This window comes from Hyperolius riggenbachi, chromosome 2 (assembly GCF_040937935.1).
Source record: "Hyperolius riggenbachi isolate aHypRig1 chromosome 2, aHypRig1.pri, whole genome shotgun sequence".
Taxonomy (NCBI): Eukaryota; Metazoa; Chordata; class Amphibia; order Anura; family Hyperoliidae; genus Hyperolius; species Hyperolius riggenbachi.
Window position 1 is genome coordinate 557,398,732 of NC_090647.1, and position 25,552 is coordinate 557,424,283.

At 46.1% G+C, this 25,552-nt stretch overlaps 1 protein-coding gene across 3 annotated transcripts in view; it reads right to left on the bottom strand.

Moving 5' to 3' along the window:
- Positions 1-25,552, bottom strand: part of GRAMD1C (GRAM domain containing 1C) — a 205,863-nt gene that overhangs the window by 19,439 nt on the left and 160,872 nt on the right. For all 3 annotated transcript variants that reach the window (XM_068270886.1, XM_068270887.1, XM_068270889.1), the window contains exons 7-11: positions 18,967-19,085; positions 14,386-14,515; positions 10,762-10,948; positions 5,724-5,864; positions 2,288-2,406 (exon numbers count right to left, since the gene is read on the bottom strand). In XM_068270886.1, the coding sequence (XP_068126987.1) occupies positions 2,288-2,406; positions 5,724-5,864; positions 10,762-10,948; positions 14,386-14,515; positions 18,967-19,085 (696 nt within the window). The remainder of the gene's footprint in view (positions 1-2,287; positions 2,407-5,723; positions 5,865-10,761; positions 10,949-14,385; positions 14,516-18,966; positions 19,086-25,552) is intronic.

Genomic DNA, 25,552 nt, shown 5'->3' on the forward strand with positions numbered 1-25,552 from the left:
CTAGATATTACTTTTTACCTATGTTGCTGACACTTACAATAGGTTGTAAAATCTGACAGCTCTGACAGGTTTTGGACTAGTCCATCTTCTCATGGAGGATTCTCTAGGTTTTCTTTATTTCAAAACCACTTGCTGAATGGCAGTTGCTCGGTTCAACTGCCAAAAGAAGTGTGCAAGCAAGTACGCAGGAAGACCAGCATCTTTCTATAGATCCTTTCCAGGGAGTGCTATTGTAAAAAAATACTGAGAACTCCCTATGAGGAGATGGACTAGTCCAAAACCTTTTTTTCTGATAGAAGTCCTTTAAATAACAGTATAAAGATTTAAAAATGTTCTGGGGTTAAGTTGGAAATCCGTCATGTACATTTCATTAATGCATTTGAAGGATGCCAAACTTCCTGGCAATGGGGTGGTTAATTGTCAGCCGCTGCAGAGAGCTCCGCCCCCTGCGATGATGAGATCGACAGGTAGCGGTCAGTGAGACTCCCGCTGCTCTTAGTGTTGGGAAGGAGAGATGGGGGATGGATAAGTGGTATTGATCCGTTCCCCGGCCGACACATTAGAAGATCTCACAACATGTTACTGCATTCCCAGATCAATAGTAGGACATGTAGCGGAGTGTGAGCTCATCTGTACCACTATTCCGTCAATAACTGCTTTGTCTGTGTCAGGAAATGCTTGTTAACATAAGAGAACACTACTCTAACATGAGACAAGGGGGAGAGGAAGAAAAAGCATCCCTGGCTCAGCAAGTCTGCCCTACAGCCTCCTGACCTGCTGGAAATGAAATGGGCTCCAGATTTACACCTATAAGTAAGATGTACATTTGTCCCATAGTAAATGCACTGTAAATGTATTACTTCCTGTGTAGCCATCACTTACAAGAGGTATTATAGCATTCATTAAATAAAGGCGCCTGGGAGAAAGGATTGCTGCTAGTAGAATATTGCTAAAATTAGCCGTTAGTAAAATATCTAAGTTTTACCGGTATTTTACTGTCTATAATTAAACGTAACCCTACTCTCACACAAAACCCTCCACTACCGATGCCTAACCCCGAGACCACCCCGGTGGTGCCTAACCCCCGAGACCACCCCGGTGGTGCCTAACCCCCGAGACCACCCCGGTGGTGCCTAACCCCCGAGACCACCCCGGTGGTGCCTAACCCCCGAGACCACCCCGGTGGTGCCTAACCCCCAAGACCACCCCGGTGGCGCCTAACCCAGAGACCACCCCGGTGGCGCCTAACCCCGAGACCACCCCGGTGGTGCCTAACCCCGAGACCACCCCGGTGGTGCCTAACCCCGAGACCACCCCGGTGGTGCCTAACCCCGAGACCACCCCGGTGGTGCCTAACCCCGAGACCACCCCGGTGGTGCCTAACCCCGAGACCACCCCGGTGGTGCCTAACCCCGAGACCACCCCGGTGGTGCCTAACCCCGAGACCACCCCGGTGGTGCCTAACCCCGAGACCACCCAAGTCGTGCCTAACCCCGAGACCGCCCCAGTGGTGGCTAACCCCGAGACCGCCCCAGTGGTGCCTAACCCCGAGACCGCCCCAGTGGTGCCTAACCTCGAGACCGCCCCAGTGGTGCCTAACCCCGAGACCACCCCAGTGGTGCCTAACCCCGAGATAACACCCCAGTGGTGCCTAACCCCGAGATAACACCCCCAGTGGTGCCTAACCCCGAGATAACACCCCAGTGGTGCCTAACCCCGAGATAACACCCCAGTGGTGCCTAACCCCGAGACCACCCCAGTGGTGCCTAACCCCGAGACCACCCCAGTGGTGCCTAACCCCGAGACCATCCCAGTGGTGCCTAACCCCGAGACCACCCCAGTGGTGCCTAACCCCGAGACCACCCCAGTGGTGCCTAACCCCGAGACCACCCCAGTGGTGCCTAACCCTAAGGCCTCCCATGGTGGTATCTAATCCCCCGTGGCGCCCAAGCCTACACCCCCTCCTTAACCTTTGCTCTGTGTCGGCTATGCAATACCGCAACTTGCATTTCAGCAAACCCCGGGGATCCTGTTTACAACCCTTGTGAGATGGGCCCCAATGCTGTAAAAGGCACCAAGGGGAGGTAAGGGAGGAGGTGTTAATACTGGGGGGCCCTATCAAAGTTTCGCTCGGGGGGCCCCCATGAATTGTAGTTCTGCTATTGGTACTATGGATGGCTTCCTGTTGGGTAAAGTTTAGAGTGATCCTAATGATCTCAGATCCCTGCTGCCATCACAGTCAGAGCTACGCCTCTCGCCACAGTACAGGGCAGGAGGCAAAGGGCACCTGTTTGTCTGTGGCAGTGGTGAATTTCCCGATCAGAGGGTTGTTGATGGTGATTGTGTAGGTCAGAGTCCTCATCTGATTGCCATTTCCATCAGACTGCCAGGGAGACGACTCCAGATCTGAATGTTGGAGAATAAAATGATTAATAGGACAAATCCACAGCGCATTTAATGAAAGTATCATTTCAATTAGAACTATCTTTGCATTAAATATTAAAGACGTTCTTTTCTTTACTTATATGCAACAGAAAGGTTTCCTAAAGTAAACGTGCGCTGAATGTGTCATTGAGCAGAAACAATAAAACCGTTAAAACTTAAAAAGTAGATTTAAACCTAAAATAAAACTGTGGAATATCTTAAAAAGTCATTTTTAGGAGAAAGAAGATAAATACAATCGTTTATTTCATTATTTTATTTTTGCCTCGGATGATCCCCATGCTGGGCTCAATATTGAGCCCACTGTGGGGTGTTATGTCTGACAGCAGCATTGTGTCATTATACCAGGGCTGTGGAGTCGGTACAAAAATCTTCCGACTCCAACTCCGACTCCTCAGTTTCTGAAATCACGACTCCGACTCCCCAAAATTGTTCAGACTCCGACTCCTCGACTCCGTCTCCTTAGTCTAATACTTAACAGGGCTGTGGATTTTGTACAAAAATCATGCAACTCCGACTCCCGACTCTGACTCCTCAGTTTCCGACTCCACAATATATTGCATTTAGAGTGATTGTCTCATATGCAGCAGGGATCATGTTGGAACATTTATTTGTTTTTTTAAATGGTTTTATTTCCATTGAACCATCAATATTGTGACTATTATTATACCCAATGTTGAATAAAGACTTTTGTTATATCTTTCCTAAATTTGCTGTGGAAGGTGCTATTTTTTAAGGGCTTTCTTTCTCTACCATATAATTCATTCCTGCATCTATGAGGGATTCTGATTAGATGTCCTCATTGTGCATTCATTATCAAATGTCTTATTATACTATTTGTGCGTTTATTATGAAATCTCTTATAATAAATAAAGCAAATCTAAACTGTACATATTTTTGTCTCTAGAGATCTCGCTATTATTGTGCTCTATTTAAAGTGAATCGGAGGTGAAAGTAAACGGATGAGAAACAATTGCATCTATCCTCCTACTCTAACAAATTACTGTTTCTTCTATTTAACGGCTGGATTTCTGGGAAGGCCGCAAAGGCAGGGCCTTGGGCAGCTGCAGCAAAGGGGCGGCTGGACATGGAAGAGGGGCTGCTAGACTTGGAAGAAGGGTTGCTGCATATGGAGGAGGAGGCTGAGTGCTGTTGCCAGGGACAGGGGGTGCGCACACTTTTTCAGCTCGCGAGCTACTTTGAAAATTGCCGAGTCCAAGAGATCTACCAACATTTCAAATGCTAAACTTGGCATTTACACTGCTGGTATATTACTACAGAAGTCTTAAACAGTCACGTAACAACATTATAAATGCTAAACTTAGCATTTCAAAAGGTTGGTAGATCTCTTGGACTTGGCAGCCCACGGTCACAGAATCCTTCTCCCCCCCCCAGCAGCAAATGGCTTCTTAATTGTCCTCCCCTCCCCCCCCCAGCATATACAATAATACACACATGCAGGGGCGTAGCAATAGGGGATGCAGAGGTAGCGACCGCATCAGGGCCAGAGGGCATCCATCAAGCACAATATTAGCTCTCTGTTGGTCCTGTGCTGGTAATAATCACTTCTATAGATGCTTCGAATGATAATCATTAACCAGCTGTTCCCCATCCCCTTCTCACACCTCTGACACTGTGGAAATCCTTGGTAGGTTTTGGTGCGCCGTATCTATTATGTGTAAAGTGCTTGGGGGGGCCCCATGTAAAACTTGCACCGGGGCCCATAGCTCCTTTAGCTACGCCACTGCACACATGGATGTTATAGTGACATAATACCCTTTCCCCTCCCATCGACCACCGCCACAAACAAAAACTGAGTCAAGGAATCCCCCAGTTCCCACCTTAAGCAAAGCCCCCGCTCAGTGCTCCAGCAAAGCCTTAGTCGCTGAAGAAGCGCGGGACCTGGGCAGGCGTGGCCACAAGGCTGTGCAAGAGAGCCTGGAGGGGAAAGGAGATGCCTACCATTCGCTCCTCTCCCCTTCAGCCACGCCTCCCCTCTTTAGCCACGCCTCTCCCATCTACTTCGGATAGCTGCAGCTGCTAGGTAGTGAATTTTGACAGCCGCAGCTGCATGGCAATAAGAAATTTTGACAGCCGCGGCTACAGAATGTGACAGGACGCGGCCAGGTGGCGGTCTACTAAGGAGGCGGTCAAACTATTGGGCAGCCCTGGCCTAAGAGAACTGTACATGAAAGAGAGAGGCTGCTGTAGAAGGATGTAGAAGGATAGCACACATGGAATGAGGAGGCTGCACATAGACTGGGAGGAGAGATGCTGCTACATATTAAAGGGGAACAACATGAAAGTTGGCCTAGGGGTGCTAAAAGTACAAATCTGGTCTTAATATTTAAAAGTTGTTTTATGGTCTCTGCAAAATGGCAGTCTATTAAGTGCCCCGGAGCTAAAAATCTATTAACTACTGACCTTTTTTTTTTTTTTTTTTTTTTTACCTAAAGTGGATCCGAGATAAACTTTTGCTCATTGCAGAATTGTGTTCCTTTCATATAGTTTATAGGGCATTCCTCAAGCCAAATACTTTTTTGGTTTCGTTTTAATACTCTAATTCCCTATAAACTAAGCAAGCCTCGCCCACAGCTTCTTCAGAATGCCTTGGCACTTTCAGACTCATGTGGCAAAGGCTTATGGGAGCTCAGTCTGGGCAGGAGGAGGAGGAGGTGTTACTAGCCAGAGATTTCAGAGGCAGAGGGGAGGGGGAGAGGGGCGTGAAGTTTTCACAGGCTGAGGGGTGGAGATGCTATCAGCCTGCCTGTGTGTAATGTGACAAACAGAACATGGCTGCTGTCATTGTATCACAGGAAGAAATAATCATATACTGTTGAATCTGTTTGAAAATCTAAACTTAAGATAAGATATATAGACAAGTTACTTATTATAGTTCGTTTTTCATCTCGGATCCGCTTTAATCCTTGTTCTCCGAAGTTTTCTGTAGGAAAATGTTTTATGGCTGCAATTTCATATCAGGGAGGGTTATACTATAAACGAACAAGGGTCCGCCAAAAGAGAAGCTGTCACTTGCATGCCTGAAGGTTAACTCTTATTGGCAGTAAGAGAAAAAAAAAAGAAACAGCCTGGTTATTAATATGTTTCGTATTGAACACACATATATTCATCTCATCATGTCACATGTCGCCTCGGGTACACTTTAAAAATGGCTTCCATTGTGTCTTTATTTTCCCTGTGTTGCAGCTGGCATCTATTTCAGCATTGGCTGTGCCAGTCTGTGCCAGAGGTAATGCCACCGATGACCGAGGAGGACTTACCAAACACTTTCCTGGAGGAGAAGAACTTCTGCATGAAGCGAGACGGGGTGAAGAGGAGCTGGAACATGCGCTCGGCGCTGATGCTGAACACCCGGTTAATGTACAGTCGCCCTTCCACCTGCTCCTCATAAACCCTTTCACCTGGGGGCAGAGAGATGGGGAGGGGTTATACTGAAGAACCACATTTATACTATTACATTAAAGTCTGCAAATTAGCTCTTCAGCTCTTTTATACCAAGGCGGTCTGGGCAAGCAGGTAACAGTACAAATACAACAACTCTCATCCCTGCCCAGCCTTATACAGCATTGTCAGTGATGCCTACTATACTCGACTCTCTCTCTTAGCTGCTGCGTTTGATTGGCCCATTCCCAAACTGCATACGTTTGCATAAAATTAGTGTCAATTTGGGATTATTTTAATCTCATGGACCACCCCTAGTCTTTACCTCACTATACTAAACGAACTGAAGCAGTTATCACAGAGAACATATCACAGAGAACACCCCACTCAAGCTGTTTTGTAACACAAATGGTTAACGATCATTAATAAAAAAAAAAAGTAAAAAAATACCTTGTAAACTTGATGGAAACCATGGCAACAGAACAAGGCTTAGTGTAAAACGTTACACTGCCTTTAATATACAGCAACTGATGGAGTCATAATGTCCCCCATAACAAGTGCAGCTATAATGTCCCCCATAACAAGTGCAGCTATAATGTCCCCCATAACAAGTGCAGCTATAATGTCCCCCATAACAAGTGCAGCTATAATATCCCCCATAACAAGTGCAGCTATAATATCCCCCATAACAAGTGCAGCTATGATGTCCCCCATAACAAGTGCAGCTATTATGTCCCCCATAACAAGTGCAGCTATTATGTCCCCCATAACAAGTCCAGCTATAATATCCCCCATAACAAGTGCAGCTATAATATCCCCCATAACAAGTGCAGCTATAATGTCCCCCATAACAAGTGCAGCTATAATGTCCCCCATAACAAGTGCAGCTATAATGTCCCCCATAACAAGTGCAGCTATAATGTCCCCCCATAACAAGTGCAGCTATTATGTCCCCCATAACAAGTGCAGCTATAATATCCCCCATAACAAGTGCAGCTATTATGTCCCCCATAACAAGTGCAGCTATTATGTCCCCCATAACAAGTGCAGCTATAATGTCCCCCATAACAAGTGCAGCTATAATGTCCCCCAAACAAGTGCAGCTATAATGTCCCCCATAACAAGTGCAGCTATAATGTCCCCCATAACAAGTGCAGCTATAATGTCCCCCCATAACAAGTGCAGCTATAATGTCCCCCCATAACAAGTGCAGCTATTATGTCCCCCATAACAAGTGCAGCTATAATATCCCCCATAACAAGTGCAGCTATAATATCCCCCATAACAAGTGCAGCTATAATGTCCCCCATAACAAGTGCAGCTATAATGTCCCCCATAACAAGTGCAGCTATAATGTCCCCCATAACAAGTGCAGCTATAATGTCCCCCCATAACAAGTGCAGCTATAATATCCCCCATAACAAGTGCAGCTATAATGTCCCCCATAACAAGTGCAGCTATAATGTCCCCCATAACAAGTGCAGCTATAATGTCCCCCATAACAAGTGCAGCTATAATGTCCCCCCATAACAAGTGCAGCTATAATATCCCCCATAACAAGTGCAGCTATAATGTCCCCCATAACAAGTGCAGCTATAATGTCCCCCATAACAAGTGCAGCTATAATGTCCCCCCATAACAAGTGCAGCTATTATGTCCCCCATAACAAGTGCAGCTATAATATCCCCCATAACAAGTGCAGCTTTAATATCCCCCATAACAAGTGCAGCTTTAATATCCCCCATAACAAGTGCAGCTATAATGTCCCCCATAACAAGTGCAGCTATAATGTCCCCCATAACAAGTGCAGCTATAATGTCCCCCCATAACAAGTGCAGCTATTATGTCCCCCATAACAAGTGCAGCTATAATATCCCCCATAACAAGTGCAGCTTTAATATCCCCCATAAGGCATGTATTCATGTCCTCTCTATAACAGTCATAATGCCCATGTCCACTTTCCAACAAGTGCAGCTGGATGCCCCTCTTTCCATAACAAGTGTGCCCATAATCCCCCCAATACATGTGCAGCTATAATATCCCCTCTAGGACAAGTACACCCATAATGTCCCCTCCATAACAAGCATAGGCATAATGCATAGTTGTACTGCCCCTCCCTGTCTCCCCCCATGAGAAGCACAGCAGGTTCTGCAGCCAAGGCCAGCAAGGCGAGAGGACTTTGTGCTGGTAACACAGTGTTATTGAGGTTTGCACAAAGTGACCGAGGTAAGATGAAGTGGAGGAAGGTTCAGTTTTGGTTTGTTATAAAATCTCAGAACCGGCAAAAACAAGTTCCCCTGACTGCAGAAAAAGGAAAATAAACATTTGCCGATAGCATCAAGTCCCGGTCCTTGCTGGAGGGCATTTTCCTTTATTATAGGTCACCGTGACACAGGACATCTCCAGCTGGGAGGCAGATCACCCAGAAACATCCCCAGTCTGTGGCAAGTCATCACGTTACGTGTCCCGGCAGGGTCCCTTTAAAGAAACCAGAATATCTGGCCTCTCTAATCTCTTTCCAATGTATAGAAATATATTAGAGAGACTGCTGGCCATGAAAGGTCCACGTAAAGCCGCATTTTTTTTTCTTCTTTTAATTGTCACTTATTGAAATAATAATGCAAAAAAGATTTGTAAGAAAAAAAAGTTGGCACACCCCCACCTTTAGTCACATGGACATGCAGTGGGAGGAGCACACACCTGATTATCGGGGCCGTTATAGCCTATCCGGGCAGCATATAGAGCAGGGGTCAGGAACCTTTTTGGCTGAGAGAGCCATAAACGCCACATATTTAAAATGTAATTCAGTGAGAGCCATACAATATGTTTCAAACTGGGACAGTGCGCATGCGCAGCAGAGGGCTGTCCCTGTTGCCATGGTGAGGTGTATACAGTTGATCTGCCAGGCAGCGGAAGTGTCAGGCACCTCTTCAGCTTCTCTTGGGTTTCAGCAACATCAGCAATTTCCCAGAGAGCCAGACAGGAGAAATACAGACTAACAGCTTGTACAGTTAGCTAACTGACTTGGGAGTTAATTCACTTTGTAGGACGAGATCCCCGCACTTTGGCCCAATAGGCTGCCTGTGACAGGCAGCCTACTGGGCCAATCAAAGTGCAGGGATCTCGTCCTACTATGTCACTGGGACAACTGGAGCAGACGTTCATTTGGGGGGGGGGGGGGGGGAGCGCGAGTAAGTTAGTGGTGCAAGCTACAGCAGGGGCATGCACTACTTTGAAAATGTTACTTGCGCTGCCACAGTAAGCTGTGCTGCTTGAGCCGTGTAGTTTAGTGAATAAACCCCTACTGATTTGTCTGTGAGCCAGATGCAGCCATCAAAAGAGCCACATCTGGCTCCCGAGCCGTAGGTTCCCTACTTGTAGAGTGGGCTGTCTGCTGGGTTTTTTTTGCGTGGGGGGAGAGAGAATTTGCAAACTTCTGTAAGGGCCCGTTTCCACTAGAGCGAATCCGCATGCGTTCTCTGCATGCGGATTCGCATAACCAATACAAGTGGATGGCCCTGTTTCCACTTGTCAGTTTTTTCCTGCGTTTTTCTGTGCAGGATTTTTCTGCACGGTAGAGCCTGCAGAATTCGGCTGCGTGAGGAATGCAGGCGATTCGCAGGCTATGTATAGGGAAAACGCACATGCGTTTTTTGCCGCGATTTCGCGTGTGAATTCGCATAAGAAGTAATGTAAATTGAACCAGGCAGTGACATGGTTAAATTCGCATATACCCTGCCTATGCGAAATCGCATGCGAAATTGCGGCAAAAAACGCATGCGGAATCGCATCCGCATGCGATTTCGTCAGCGGTGGAATCCCGGCGATTCGCACCGCACTAGTGGAAACAGGCCCTTACTCTTTATTTTTACCCAAAACCAGCAACGCTGTACAAAACTTTTTTTCCCTGTGGATTAGATTCAAGATTATGTTTGGGTGAATGCATAAACGTGGTGTGCCTCAAGTGGGGCTTCAAACACAGGACAAAAGGAACCTAAGTTGCTGCGTCTGATTCCAAGTGGAATATATTTGCAGAAACTAAAGGCTCATACACACATCAGACCATAGTCTTTGGAAAATGAAAGATCACAGACCAATCTTACCACCCTTCCTGTAGTATAAGAGCCATACTCTACACAGTCTTTTCTATGGAGCTGAACTCCACATCAGAAACAAATCTTTGCAAGATGCTGCACACACAGATGCTGTACAGACACAAAAGATCAGTATCTGCAAAAGATCTGTTCCTGCCAAAAATCCATTCCTGCAAATTGCAATGATAGTCTATGAGATCTGCAGATCATCATACACACATGATTTAACTGACATTCATCTGCAGATCAAGCAATCATCTGCAGATCTGAAAATCCATCCTGGTGGATCTGATCTGCAGATGAATGTCCGTTAAATCATGTGTGTATGATGATCTGCAGATCTCATAGACTATCATTGCAATTTGCAGGAATGGATTTTTGGCAGGAACAGATCTTTTGCAGATACTGATCTTTTGTGTCTGTACAGCATCTGTGTGTGCAGCATCTTGCAAAGATTTTTTTTCTGATGTGGAGTTCAGCTCCATAGAAAAGACTGTGTAGAGTATGGCTCTCATACTACATGAAGGGTGGTAAGATTGGTCTGTGATCTTTCATTTTCAAAAGACTATGGTCTGATGTGTGTATGGGGCCTTGGAATCAGCTGGAAATTCTAAACATCTCACTGACCATCCATTACTCCTACAGATGTCCCTGCATAGGAAGCAATGGGTGTGGCTCGTGGTGCCTTGAGGGGAAATTACATCACAGATCACTCAATTTCCAGCCATTACTCCTACAGTTCTCCCTGCATGGGAAGTGGTGGGTGTGGCTCGTACCGTGGAAGGAAATGACATCACAGATCACTCAGTTTCCCGCCACTTACTTTCATCCGCGGAGTCGGTGCAGCTGCTCCTGTCCCCATGCTGATTCTCGTTCCCGTTCAGGTCCAACGCGAGGGCGGGGGTCCCGATGTGTGAGCGGAGGCTGCTTACCCTGGAGGAGCTGAGGAGGGGGCTCTTTCCTCCGACCTTCTCCCCTGGAACTTCCTCTGGGAGTATCTGGGTGGATATCTGAGGGCAGAAGAACCCAGAAGGGGCGTTTATATTATAATTATGTTACATTTACATAACACTCTCTGCAACACAATATAGAAACATTCTATTAGTTTTGTCACTTAAAAGGTCCCACAGTCCAGAGTTTCCGGCACAATCTGGAGACCGCTTTATTACTGAAAAGAGGAATTAATCTAATGGAGTTTGTGGGGATATGGGAGGAAACAAGAATTACTGGGGGAAACCCACACAAACATTGGGAGAGCTATACTTCGGATCATAGCGAATGCAAGGAGAGAGGGTCAACAACTTGGCCACCGTGCCACCTACATATAGCATTGCTTCTTTATTTTATTATACCAGTCACAAGTCCCTCTTAGGGCCTGTTCAGACTATGCGCGTTCCTAGCCGTTTTTCCAGAACACGTACAGGCAGACTTTCCGCATAGAAACGGCTACTAATGTTTTCTAATGGCCTCGTTCACATGTATGCGTATGAGACGCATACGTTTCTCATCCGCACTGCTGCACGCAGTTCTATGCGTCACGCATAGAAAGGGACGCAATGAAAGTCTATGGACGCGTATCAAAAACGCGTACTATTGAGTTTTTAGCGTACGTTTCCCTCTGCGGTTCCCATAATTCTTTTTTTCCCCCCTGGGTCACGTGTGTGTACAAAACGCAATAGAAAACGCATTCGAACGCAAGAAAAACGCATGCGTATTTCAACTTGCGTTTCTTTGAATTTATACGCGTTCTACAAACGCTGACAGTCTGAACAGGGCCTTAATGTGCTATGTGCCCCCTCCCCGGTACCCAGTGCACTATACATTACCTGTCCGTGGCCACCGCTTGTCTTCTGTTGGCTCTGGGCCCAGTCCTTGGACCATACATGCACCCCACGTGGTTGCCGGAGTAACGTGGGTGCGTGACGTCACACAGGCGCCCACGTGTACATGGACAACCACGTGGGGCACGTATGGACAAAGGAGCAAGCTGCGGCAAAGGACATATAATATAGTGCACTGGGCACCAGGGAGCACACTGCACATTGGGGGGGGGGGGGGGGGGGGGGGTGGCAGCGCTGGGCCAGAGAGGCAGCATCACAAGGCAGATTCCGGATCGATTGAAATGTCGAGAAAGGGTTACAAAGCCACCCCATAAGCCAGGGACTCCTGGAGTCATTTGTTAGTGGAAAAAACTTGTATTACTGGCAAACCTGCCCTGGAGTGGTTGTCCAAGCAAAATAACTCCAGAGTACACAGACAACTCATCCGGAAAGTTACAGGAAGATCCAAACAGCAGGCCCCTCTCAGCTCACGTTATATTGTTGTTCACTATTCCAGCGTTCGAAAAACACTGGTCAAAAGGTTATCTATGGGAAAGCTGCACATCAGAAGCTGCTGCTGAACAAGATGAACATAGAGGCCATTAGTAACTTCAATAGAGTTCTCTCATTTGAGATACTTATCTGCCCTGCTTTTGACCTCAGTGGGCAGAACTTGTGCTGTAAATTTTTGTAAAGTTTTGATCTCTCTCTTCTAGCGGAAAGTCCTCTTATTATCTCACACTGTGTCCCAGTGCCAAGTGGCCATAAACATTACATCAGTACTAGTTAGAAAGACGGAAATGCAACAAATAAAAAAAAAAAAAAGCAGAACTTTCTGGAACACACGGGTCCTCTTACATCTGGCAAAAACACAGCTTACCATATTAAAACAACGTGTCCACTGTGAAACATGGCGGTGGCAATGTGACGATGTGGAGAGGCTTTGCTGCTTCAGGGGTTGGGTGACTGCGGACATAAATGCTCTCTATCAAAAAGTGCTGAAGACAATCTCAAGTCATCAGCTCACCTCTGAATGTACAAATTTGGACAGAGGCGCCAGGCAGGTTAAAATGATCTAAAAACAACTAAAAAGTTGGAGTACAGGTGGACTTACCTCCTGAAATGATGGACAATCGAGATTGTTCAAATCGCAAATAATTTATTTTGGCACTCCGCAACGTGTTTCGCAGGTATAACCTGCTTCATCAGGCAAGGAGTGCAAGCTCAAAAAAGGTACAATAGTGGCAATGCGCCTCTGTACACTATTGAACCTTTTTGAGCTTGCACTCCTTGCCTGATGAAGCGGGTTGTACCTGCGAAACGCGTTGCGGAGTGCCAAAATAAATTGTTATTTGCGATTTGAACAATCTCGATTGTCCATCATCTCAGGAGGTAAGTCCACCTGTACTCCTCCTTTTTAGTTGTTTTTAGATCATTTTAACCTGCCTGGCGCCTCTGTCCAAATTTGCACAGTATATAGTCCACCTTGGGTGGAGGGGACTGTCCTCTTCTTTCTATCTACAGAGACCGACTTCTTAAACCTGAGTGGGGTCAGGTTCTAATGCTCCCCACCTGCATTTCAAGTGGTTGCCTATGTGGTAACCTGTGTTTGTGAGTATATCCACATCTGTTAATTATTTCGCAAACTATTGTTAGACTTACTGCACTATATTGGGCTCTCGGTTTTTCTTTTTGTTTCAAGTGGATCACCTCTGAATAGTTGAAAACACAAAAATAAGGTTTTGGGGTGGCGGTGTCAAAGTCCTGACTTCAACCCCATTGAGATGTGTCAGCAAGACCTAAATGGCCAGTTAAGAACAATACGGGAGAGTAGTGGGCCATAATTTCTTTACATTAATGCCAAAGATCTACTTCTACTGTAATTAACTGCAGCTTCTGTTCAGTTCAAGGGGCAAGAACGCTTCTTTAAAGTCGCTTATTACATTTGCCACGCTGTAATCTGTGGTTAAACTAAGAAGCGAAGGGTCCACCCCACCTACTCCCTCCACCCGGGGCACCATCACCCTTCTCTGGGGGCACTGCCCCCCCCTCCACCACACCTGGTTGCCATGCTGTATGGGCCCCTACCTTCTGACCCGCAATTTCCTATGCAGAGATCAAATAAGATCAACTTTCCCTCGTCTTGGCGGTTATAACACTTCCTCCCCTTCCCAGCCCAGGACGGAACCTGAATCCTTTCCTGCCCAACTGTCCTCTAACAAGAAATCCACCATCCCATTAACTCCCCCCCCCCCCCCTCGTTCCTCTACAAACAGACATGCTGGACCCATTCCTGCCAAACTTTTCTCTAACAAGTACCGTCATCTGCCACCTCCTCACCCCTCTTCTTCCCCCCAGACCCTTTCCTTCCCAGTAGGAACTCAGCACCCTCCACCCTCTCCATATAGAAGCTTGTAGCCTCTATTTCTCTACATACAGAAAGAAGATCTAAGTTAACATTAAAAACACCCTTCCTCCCCCAGGCACCTGTAATTACTGGTTTGCTAGAAGCATCCTCGCACTCCTGGTAGACATCCAGTGCTCTTGTTCCTGTGCACCCCCATTCCCTCCCAGCGTTCTTTTTCCTATGCCCCCCCCCCCTCCCAGCCCCCTGGCAGCGCTCTCACCATTTGCAGGATATTCAGCGAATCGGTCTCTGTTTGGGAAACGCCATCTCTGGTCAGGGAGTTCCGGGGGCTCTTCTCGTTCCTCTCCCCCAGATCTTCGCTCCCAAAGCTCGCAGATTTGAGTGGAGTCCTGCAGAGGACAGAACAGGGCATGAATGGGATAGAGCAGACACAACACACAACTATGTGGCCTGGTTTATTAATTGTGGCTTCGGATGTCTGTGATTACAGCTGTGCACAAGCTGCAGGATTATTAACCACTTGTAGAGTGAAGTGTGTGATTCAGATAGTGGAGGGTGAGTCAGTTCAGACTCTGCAGAGTGTGTGTCACTCAAACCCTCCGATGTACACAGAAGGGCTGTCATTACTGTACAACTGCTGTACACAGGAGGGCTATACAACCACTGTACACAGGAGGACTGCCACTACTGTACAACTGCTGTACACAGGAGGGCTGCCATTACAGTACAGCCACCACTGTACACAGGAGTCCTGTCACTACTATACTGTACACAGAACTGTACATCCACTGTACACAGGAGGACTGCCATTACTGTACAACCACCACTGTACACAGGAGGACTACCATTACTGTACAACCACCACTGTACACAGGACTGTACATCCACTGTACACAGGAGGACTGCTATTACTGTACAACCACCATTGTACACAGGAGGACTGCTATTACTGTACAACCACCACTGTACACAGGACTGTACATACACTGTACACAGGAGAACTGCCATTACTGTACAACCACCACTGTACACAGGATGACTGCCATTACTGTACAACCACCACTGTACACAGGAGGACTGCCATTACTGTACAACCACCACTGTACACAGGAGGACTGCTATTACTGTACAACCACCACTGTACACAGGACTGTACACAGGAAGACTACCATTACTGTACAACCACCACTGTACACAGGAGGACTACCATTACTGTACAACCACCACTGTACACAGGAGGACTGCCATTACTGTACAACTGCTGTACACAGGAGGGCTATACAACCACTGTACACAGGAGGACTGCCATTACTGTACAACTGCTGTACACAGGAGGGCTGCCATTACAGTACAGCCACCACTGTACACAGGAGTCCTGTCACTACTATACTGTACACAGAACTGTACATCCACTGTACACAGGAGGACTGCCATTACTGTACAACCACCACTGTACACAAGACTGTACATCCACTGTACACAGGATGACTGCCATTACTGTACAACCACCACTGTACACAGAACTGTACATCCACTGTACGCAGAAGGACTGCCATTACTCTACAACTGCTGTACACAGGAGGGCTACCATTACTGCACAGCCACCACTGTACACAGGAGTCCTGTCACTACTATACTGTACACAGAACTGTACATCCACTGTACACAGGAGGACTCCCATTACTGTACAACCGCCACTGTACACAGGACTGTACATCCACTGTACACAGGAGGACTGCCATTACTGTACAACCACCATTGTACACAGGAGGACTGCCATTACTGTACAACCAACACTGTACACAGGACTGTACATCCACTGTACACAGGAGGACTCCCATTACTGTACAACCGCCACTGTACACAGGACTGTACATCCACTGTACACAGGAGGACTGCCATTACTGTACAACCACCATTGTACACAGGAGGACTGCCATTACTGTACAACCAACACTGTACACAGGACTGTACATCCACTGTACACAGGATGACTGCCATTACTGTACAACCAACACTGTACACAGGAGGACTACCATTACTGTACAACCACCACTGTACACAGGACTGTACATCCACTGTACACAGGAGGACTGCCATTACTGTACAACCACCACTGTACACAGGACTGTACATCCACTGTACACAGGATGACTGCCATTACTGTACAACCACCACTGTACACAGGAGGACTACCATTACTGTACAACCACCACTGTACACAGGACTGTACAAACACTGTACACAGGAGGACTGCCATTACTGTACAACCACCACTGTACACAGGACTGTACATCCACTGTACAAAGGAGGACTGCCATTACTGTACAGCCACCACTGTACACAGGAGGACTGCCATTACTGTACAACCACCACTGTACACAGGACTGTACAAACACTGTACACAGGAGGGCTGTCATTACTGTACAACCACTGTACACAGGATGACTGCCATTACTGTACAACCACCACTGTACACAGGACTGTACAAACACTGTACACAGGAGGGCTGTCATTACTGTACAACCACTGTACACAGGAGGACTGCCATTACTGTACAACCACCACTGTACACAGGACTGTACATCCACTGCACACAGGAGGACTGCCATTACTGTACAACCACCACTGTACACAGGAGGACTGCCATTACTGTACAACCACCACTGTACACAGGACTGTACATCCACTGTACACAGGATGACTGCCATTACTGTACAACCACCACTGTACACAGGACTGTACATCCACTGTACACAGGAGGACTACCATTACTGTACAACCACCACTGTACACAGGAGGACTACCATTACTGTACAACCACCACTGTACACAGGACTGTACATCCACTGTACACAGGGGGACTGCCATTACTGTACAACCACCACTGTACACAGGACTGTACAAACACTGTACACAGGAGGGCTGTCATTACTGTACAACCACTGTACGCAGGAGGGCTGTCATTACTGTACAACCACTGTACACAGGACAAAAAGTAGGGATAATAAAAATGGCACCCTGCAGGAAGAAAGCACAGAGACAACAGGAGCCCAAATGGTGCAGTATGTTACAGTACCAGAAGTATGGGAAAGGATAAAGGGGAAAGAGGAACCCAGAGACGATAAAATGTGTAAAAAACTAAATGGAAAAAAGTGAGGTGGCTTACCTGTGGCTACAAGCACTATTAGGCACTGCTATTTGGCCTGAAGAAGTTAGTATGCACCCACTAAATGCGTTGCCAGTGCAATAAAATTTTATTAATACGTGAATTTGTCTTCATTGAGGTCAGCCACCTCACGTTTTTTCCATTTAGTTTTTTACGCATTTTATCTTCTTTGGGTGCCTCTTTCCCCTTTATGCTGTACACAGGAGGGCTGCCATTACTGTACAACCACTGTACAAAGGAGGGTTGCCATTATTGTACAACCACCACTGTACACATGAGGGCTGCCGTTACTGTACAACCACCACTGTACACAGGAGGGCTATACAACCACTGTACACAGGAGGGCTGCCATTACTGTACAACCACTGTACAAAGGAGGGTTGCCATTACTGTACAACCACCACTGTACACAGGAGGACTGCCATTACTGTACAACCACCACTGTACACAGGAGGACTGCCATTACTGTACAACCACCACTGTACACAGGAGGACTACCATTACTGTACAACCACCACTGTACACAGGAGGACTGCCATTACTGTACAACCACCACTGTACACAGGAGGACTGCCATTACTGTACAACCACCACTGTACACAGGAGGGCTGCCGTTACTGTACAACCACCACTGTACACAGGAGGACTGCCATTACTGTACAACCACCACTGTACACATGAGAGCTGCCGTTACTGTACAACCACCACTGTACACAGGAGGACTGCCATTACTGTACAACCACCACTGTACACATGAGGGCTGCCGTTACTGTACAACCACCACTGTACACAGGAGGACTGCCATTACTGTACAACCACTGTACAAAGGAGGGTTGCCATTACTGTACAACCACCACTGTACACATGAGGGCTGCCATTACTGTACAACCACCACTGTACACAGGAGGGTTGCCATTACTGTACAACCACCACTGTACACAGGAGCCTGCCAGCGCAGGCTCCTATCTCTGCTGAAGCAGCACATGTAAGACAAAAGAATGCATTATCTGGGTAAACACACAGAGGTGAGTAGGGGATTTCTGACCTGTACTTTAAAGGGAACCTGTAGCGAGTAAAATTATTTAAAGTAAACACATGATGTGGCTGCAAATGAATATTACATACTAACCTCACCATCAGTATCTCTCTGAAGCTCACCATTTTCTTCTTACAGTGATCCCTTCCAGTTCTGACAATATTTTGTCAGAACTGAAATATACCAGTTACTGTCAGTTATATATCAGCAGCTGTCAGTTACAACTGCATGTGCAAGGTAATGTCCATGATTCCCTATGGCTCAAGTAGGTGATATTACAGTTTAACAGTATGCTGACCAGGAAGCTGTTATGGGGTAATGGCCATTTTTAAAATGGAGGACGGAGAATTCCATTGATCACCGTGGACAAATGGGACACGGGAGAGGAGAAAGAGATTGAGGAGTAGACTGCACGGGAGGTAAGTATGACCTGTGTATGGTTATTTTTACTTTTTATTTTCAGTTCAGGTTCTCTTTAAGAAACTGTGCGAGCTGTGGTCTATGGTCAGATAGCATGTCACAGGAGATGTCTGCAGCATGTTGCCAGCTTGTGAGCGTGGAGACACATTTCTATATCTTCTATAGTATGGGGAGAACTCCCTCCCTGCCCCCCTCCACCCCGTGGGCTCACTTACCTGGGCATTGTGAGGTCCTCAGCGGGCACAGCTATACTGTCCATCTCTTCATTGTTCAGGCCCAGCTCGGTGCCATAGCTCTGCTGTACCAGCTGCCAGAACTCCTTCTTGCTGAGACTCTGCGGAGAGACACAAGAGGTCACACAACGCTGTCTATGTGTGTCCAGCTTACATCACAACCATGTCATATACATTACACCGAGTACTACACAGATTTCATATACTTTTTTTTTTTGGACTGAAAGTAACTCAAGTTAAAGTGGACCCAATAGCTTTTGCAAAGAACAGACTGAAAAGTGTTCATTCGACATAGAAATGCTGTAGAAATCAGCTGCACCGAGCTGCGTTTGCTTTTTTAGTTACAGTTGAGTGTAGAGCTAGCAGTGCTGGCTGTATAGGAAAGATTGACGCTTTAAACTTTCCTTTGCTCTCTGAAAGTTTATCCAGTACATTTTCAGGGCTTTTTTGGGGATTTTTGTGCATTTTAACAAATCATTTTTTCCCGATTGTTTTCATTCTGTCCCTAATCTTTTGGAGCAGAAGGGAAGTTCTAAGCTCAGATCCACTGTAAGTTAAAGGGTACCCAAGGTGAAAATAAATTGAGGAGATAAAACATTGTACCTATCTTTCTACTCCTAAAAACATTTTCTTTGGAATCACAGATTTTTATTTTCTGTGAATAAGCCCAAAAAATTAGTTTAATGTTGTATTGTTTAAACTGAGTGATACAGTCTTTCACACAACCTGACAGAGTTCGAAGCCATAATCTCTCAATTATTCACCTTGTTTATCTATCCCCTCCTCTTGGAAGTTTTATGGCTGTAATTCCTTATCAGTGCGGGACACTATGGTCTGACTAGGTCCCCACTGGAGAGAAATGTGTCACTTGCATATCTGAATGTTTAATTCGGAAAATGAAGGAAAGGAACACAGACTAGTTATGTGCATGTTTAGCACTGTACACGTCTATCTTACCATGTCACCTCAGACGACATGCAGCATATTAGGGGACCTAGCAAGGTACATAGAGAGGTTATTCTCGCTTGCTTGGAATTAAAAGCTTTAAAGGATACCCGAAGTGACGTGTGACATGATGAGATAGACATGGGTATGTACAGTGCCAAGCACACAAATAACTAGGCTGTGTTCCTTTTTTTCTTTCTCTGCCTGAAAGAGTTAAATATCAGGTATGTAAGTGGCTGACTCAGTCCTGACTCAGACAGGAAGTGACTACAGTGTGACCCTTACTGATAAGAAATTCCAACTATAAAACACTTTCCTAGCAGAAAATGGCTTCTGAGAGCAAGAAAGGGATAAAAAGGGGAATTTCTTATCAGTGATGGTCACACTGTAGTCACTTCCTGTCTGAGTCAGGACTGAGTCAGCCACTTACATACCTGATATTTAACTCTTTCAGGCAGAGAAAGATAAAAAGGAACACAGCCTAGTTATTTGTGTGCTAGGCACTGTACATACCCATGTCTATCTCATCATGTCACTTCGGGTATCCTTTAAAGGACACCTGAAGTGAGAGGGATATTGAAGCTGCCATATTTATTTCCTTTTAAACAATACCAGTTGCTTGACAGCCTGTTGATGCATCTGACATCAGTAGTGTTTGAATCACACCCCTGAAACAAAGGTGGCAACTCCAGCCAGTCTTCAGTCAAACATCTGATCTGCATATGCTTGTTCAGGCTCTAATTGCTAAAAGCATTATAGGCAGAGGATCAGCAGAACAGCCATTCAATGTGCATTGTTGGAAAGAAATCTGGCAGCCTCCATATCCCTCTAGTTACAAGTTGTTTTCTTTAAAGGGAACCTGAAGCGGTAAGAATATGGAGGCTGACATTTATTTCCTGTTTAACAATACCAGTTGCTTGGCAGTCCTAGTGATCTATTTCGCTGCAGCAGTGTCTGAATCACGCTCTTTTAAAGCGGGATTGTCACCATAAAAATCAAATTTCAACAGCAACAGGTCTGAGTGTATTAAGTGATAAAGATGCTAATCCTGCATTCAAAACTTTTTCTGCTGTTTTTGTTTGGAGTTATCACATACCTTAGGAGTACTGGCCCTTAAATTGCCATTGCCAAACAGTTGCATGCTGGGGGGTCTTTTTATCTATAATATATTCCTCCTCTTCCCTTTAATCCCCCTCCTTCTAATGACAAAAGACAGTGCACTTCCTAGTATAGACCTCAGTGGGAGTATCTGAAGACTCTGGGAGTGGGGCGGGTAACAAATACACAACTAGCAAGGAAATTATGTCAGGAGGTCAAAGGTAACCAAGATGGAAACTGCCTAGAATAGGATTTATCGGCTTCTCCTTTATAACATTCACAGGATTCATAACGTGGACAGTGCAATACATCTGTTATGTAAGTAGAAGTAGTATTTTTCTACTTATATGTTTTTTATTTCTAGGTTAGCATGGGTGTCGCTTGTTCTTTAACAAGCATGCAGCTAATCTCGTCAGATTTGACAAACAAAAAAGTCAGAGACACCTGATCTGCATGCTTGTTCAGGGTCACCGCGGCTAGAAGTATTAGAGGCAGAGGATCATTCATCAGGGCCGCCAGGCAACTGGTATTGTATAAAAGAAAAATATGGCAGCCTCCATATCTCCCTCACTTCAGTTGTCTTTTATGGAAAGTGTTGAGACATCCTGGATGCCAAAAGGGGGATTTCCTGAGAGTTTTGGCCTTTGTTGGACGGGGAAAGCACATCGGAGTGTTATGCTTGGCGTGAGTGTATGAGGGCCTTGCCACACCAACTCCTCCGCCATCTCTTGCGTTTCCCGGAGACGGCAAACAACCGTCAGCAGTCACACAACAAATAACCGTTAGTTTCCTGACACGACGTCAGGGGTAACATTCCAACACACAATAGCGGGATTACTGCAGATCATGGGGGACAGGTGCACTTGTCACAGGTGTCCCTGACATCATAATCCATATTGTGTCCCTTGTGTAAGCTACAGCGATGACAGGAGGTCTCAGCGGTCCCTGTAGAGATCGTGGCTGATGGGAATGAATAGATTGCAGGTGTTCATATGGAACGCTTCTAATGCGTATCAAGTGTCACTTCCTGGTAATGGTAACCTAATCTTAGGTCATCTATACATGACATCACCCATTGACACAAATCAGAGCGCTACAGCAGAGACAGAGGGAAATATACTACCTGCAGAGTGTCCACATATTACCCTCTGTGCGCAATACAACATTGCTGTCCGGGAGAGAACTTAAAGGGGAACTGAAGAGAGAGGTATATGGAGGCTGCCATGTTTATTTCCTTTTAAGCAATACCAGTTGCCTGGCAGCCCTGCTGATCCTCTGCCTCTAATACTATTAGCCATAGCCCCTGAACAAGCATGCAGCAGATCAGGCGTTTCAGACTTTAAAGTCAGATCTGACAAGATTAGCTGCATGCTTGTTTCTGGTGTTATTCAGATACTACTGCAGAGAAATAGACCAGCAGGGCTGCCAGGCAACTGGTATTGATTAAAAGGAAATAAATATGGCAGCCTTCGTATACCTCTTCAGTTCCCCTTTAAAGCAAACCTGAAGTGAGAAGTATATGGGGCTGCCATATAAATTTCCCTGCAGATTGCATGGTAGTCCTGCTGATCAGGGGAGTTTTTAGCCTTTTTGTCACTCCAGGCAAGGAGTCTTGTGTCATTCCCCCCCCCCCCCCCAAAAAAAAGAAAAACGCACCAACACACGAGAGGATATAAACCATGTGCCGTATAGGGTAGATGCTTAATACAGGGAGTCCCTGAGATACAGACAACCCGCTGATTCAGTCACATTTTGTTGTACACCCCCTGCCTGCACTACCCCAGCTTAGTGTGTAAATGCAGAGCATAGCGCAGCAGAAGCTGTGCTCTCACCTCTCCGCTGGAGTCCTGTGCTGTGTCCGCCCACCACTCGCCCTAGTGCCCGGCATCTCCTACTGCATACAGCGTGATTACACGCTACGAGGTGAGCCAGCAATAGAGGGAGCAGGAGACAGACAGGATGGTCGCACAGGCACAGCACTGGACTCCAGAGGGGAGGTTAGAGCACAGCTTCTGCTGCGCTATACTCTGCCTTTACACGCTGGACTGGGGAGTGCAGGAGGGTGACAGATAGTGGGACAAAGGGACAAAGGGAGGCACAAAGGGGGACAGGAGTATGCACAGTAAGAGGCACAGAGGGACGAGAGCCAGATCACCCACAAGGCACTTAGGCACCTGACTAGGGCCTGGAGAGAGTCTAGGGGCCTGATTTATGCTAGCCCCCAATAAATAAAAAAAGCTAGGTGGCCATAAAGGGTGGGCCCAAGGGACAAAGGGAGGCACAAAGGGGGATAGGAGTATGCACAGTAAGAGGCACAGAGGGACGAGAGCCAGATCACCCACAAGGCACTTAGGCACCTGACTAGGGCCTGGAGAGAGTCTAGGGCCTGATTTATGCTAGCCCCCAATAAATAAAAAAAGCTAGGTGGCCATAAAGGGCGGGCCCAAAGTCATTGCTTGCCTAGGGCACCATTTCACCTTAATTCATCTCTGGACGCACAGGGGACAGAAGGAGGCACAGGGGGACAGAAGGAGGCACGGGGGACTTGCTGTTAAGCCATTTAGATGCAGCTGTTTTGGATGCGCTGCCATTTCTCCCTACTTCTTAAATTAAAGAAAGAAAATGCTAGAGATATATATTTGGGGAAATAAAAAACCTCACACAAAACCCTGGAACGTTAATAACCGAAGGCTTGTTTGAAAACAGAAATGAAGTGGTGCCATTAAACATCATAAAACATGAATTTGCAGAGAGTGGCAGGAGGCGGTTTAATGACTTTACAAGAGTATAATTATGCTTTAACCATCTTCGCGTTTTTCTACAGCAGTCATTAGAGGCCGCAGCGCTGGGTAAAGAGGGATCGCTTAAAGGGAACCCGAGGTGAGAGGCATATGGGGGCTGCCATATTTATTTCCTTTTAAAACAATGCCATTTGCCTGGCTGCCCTGCTGATCTCTTTGGCTGCAGTAGTGTCTGAAACACACCTGAAACAAGCATGCAGCTAATCCAGTCACACTTAAAGGGGAACTGAAGTAAGAGGTATACGGAGGCTGCCATATTTATGTCCTTTTAATCAATACCAGTTGCCTGGCAGCCCTGCTGGTCTATTTCTCTGCAGTAGTATCTGAATAACACCAGAAACAAGCATGCAACTAGTCTTGTCAGATCTGACTTTAAAGTCTGAAACACCTGATCTGCTGCATGCTTGTTCAGGGGCTATGGCTAATAGTATTAGAGACACAGACAAGACACAGAACATTATATTGCGCTTTTTTCTCCTGGCAGACTCAAAGCACCAGAGCTGCAGCCACTAGAATACGCTCTATAGGCAGTATAGCGGTGTTACCTTGCCCAAAGTCTCCTACTGACTAGGTGGTGGGGCTCACTGAAAAGGCAGAGCAGAGATTCGAACCCTGGTCTCCGGAACCCTCCTCTCCAGAGCCCTTAACCAGTACAGTATCCAGCCATTAAGGGCAGTGGATCAGCAGGACAGCTGGGCAAAATAAATAGGACAGTATCCCTTTCACTTTCGGTTCCCTTTAAGGTGCTCATTAACAGTACAATTTTTTTTTTCACCAGACGCAATCTTTCTACGCAGTTTTTACAATCAAAAAGTACTCGGAAGGTAATTATCGATTGTTCCCATAAACTGATTGATTAGAGCACTTCCTCTTTTCCGATTCAAACATAAAATTCAATATCCAGATCAATTAGATTTTCTGTTCCGATTGATCATAGAATTATTTTATAACGATTTTTGCCAAACACTGAGCAGTTTTCTGTACAATTCAATCATCGTAAAAATCACATAGAAAGATCACATCTGATGAAAAAAAAAAAGCAATGTACTGTTAATGGGCACCTTTAACATGCTCGATAAACGTCGGAAAAAAAAAATCAAGCGATCCGACAGTTAGCGATGAGCGCTCAATGTCGAAGCACATATGAATTCAGCAACGATGCGGCGATTGGATCGTTCGAGTAAGCGTGAAAATGAGGAATTCGCCACACAATTACTCTGAATGGATCAATCCTTTATCATTGTTTGGTACAAATGATCAATACAAAGTATCGTCCAAACCGATCTACCAGCGCGGATCGCTCCACATAGACGAGAACTGCCATTTTTTTTTTTTTTTTACAGTCGTTGGGACTTTTTTTTTTTTTTAACAAATCTCGGCCAACCTATTGTTAGTTTTTAGCGTGTGCATGGAGCTTTATAAAATACACGGCGCTGTCTGCTGTTTGCTGGTGATTGGGGGTGGCCAATGAGGTTCTTGGAAATAGAACGGCTGCATTTGATTGGCACAAAAGCAGTTCTCTGGCATTTTGCCTGAACTGATAGTTTGCAGCATCGTTAGACAGATGCGTCGTTCAAACTTTCCTGACAAACCAATGCAGCAGATTCACTTCTGGGTTTGCAAAGACTTATCTCACATGTGTACTCAGCTTAAATAGTTCCCTGTATGTGAGCTAGAGATGTACTATGATGGCTGGCTCGTGGATTGCCCGCAGTCTCCGCCCC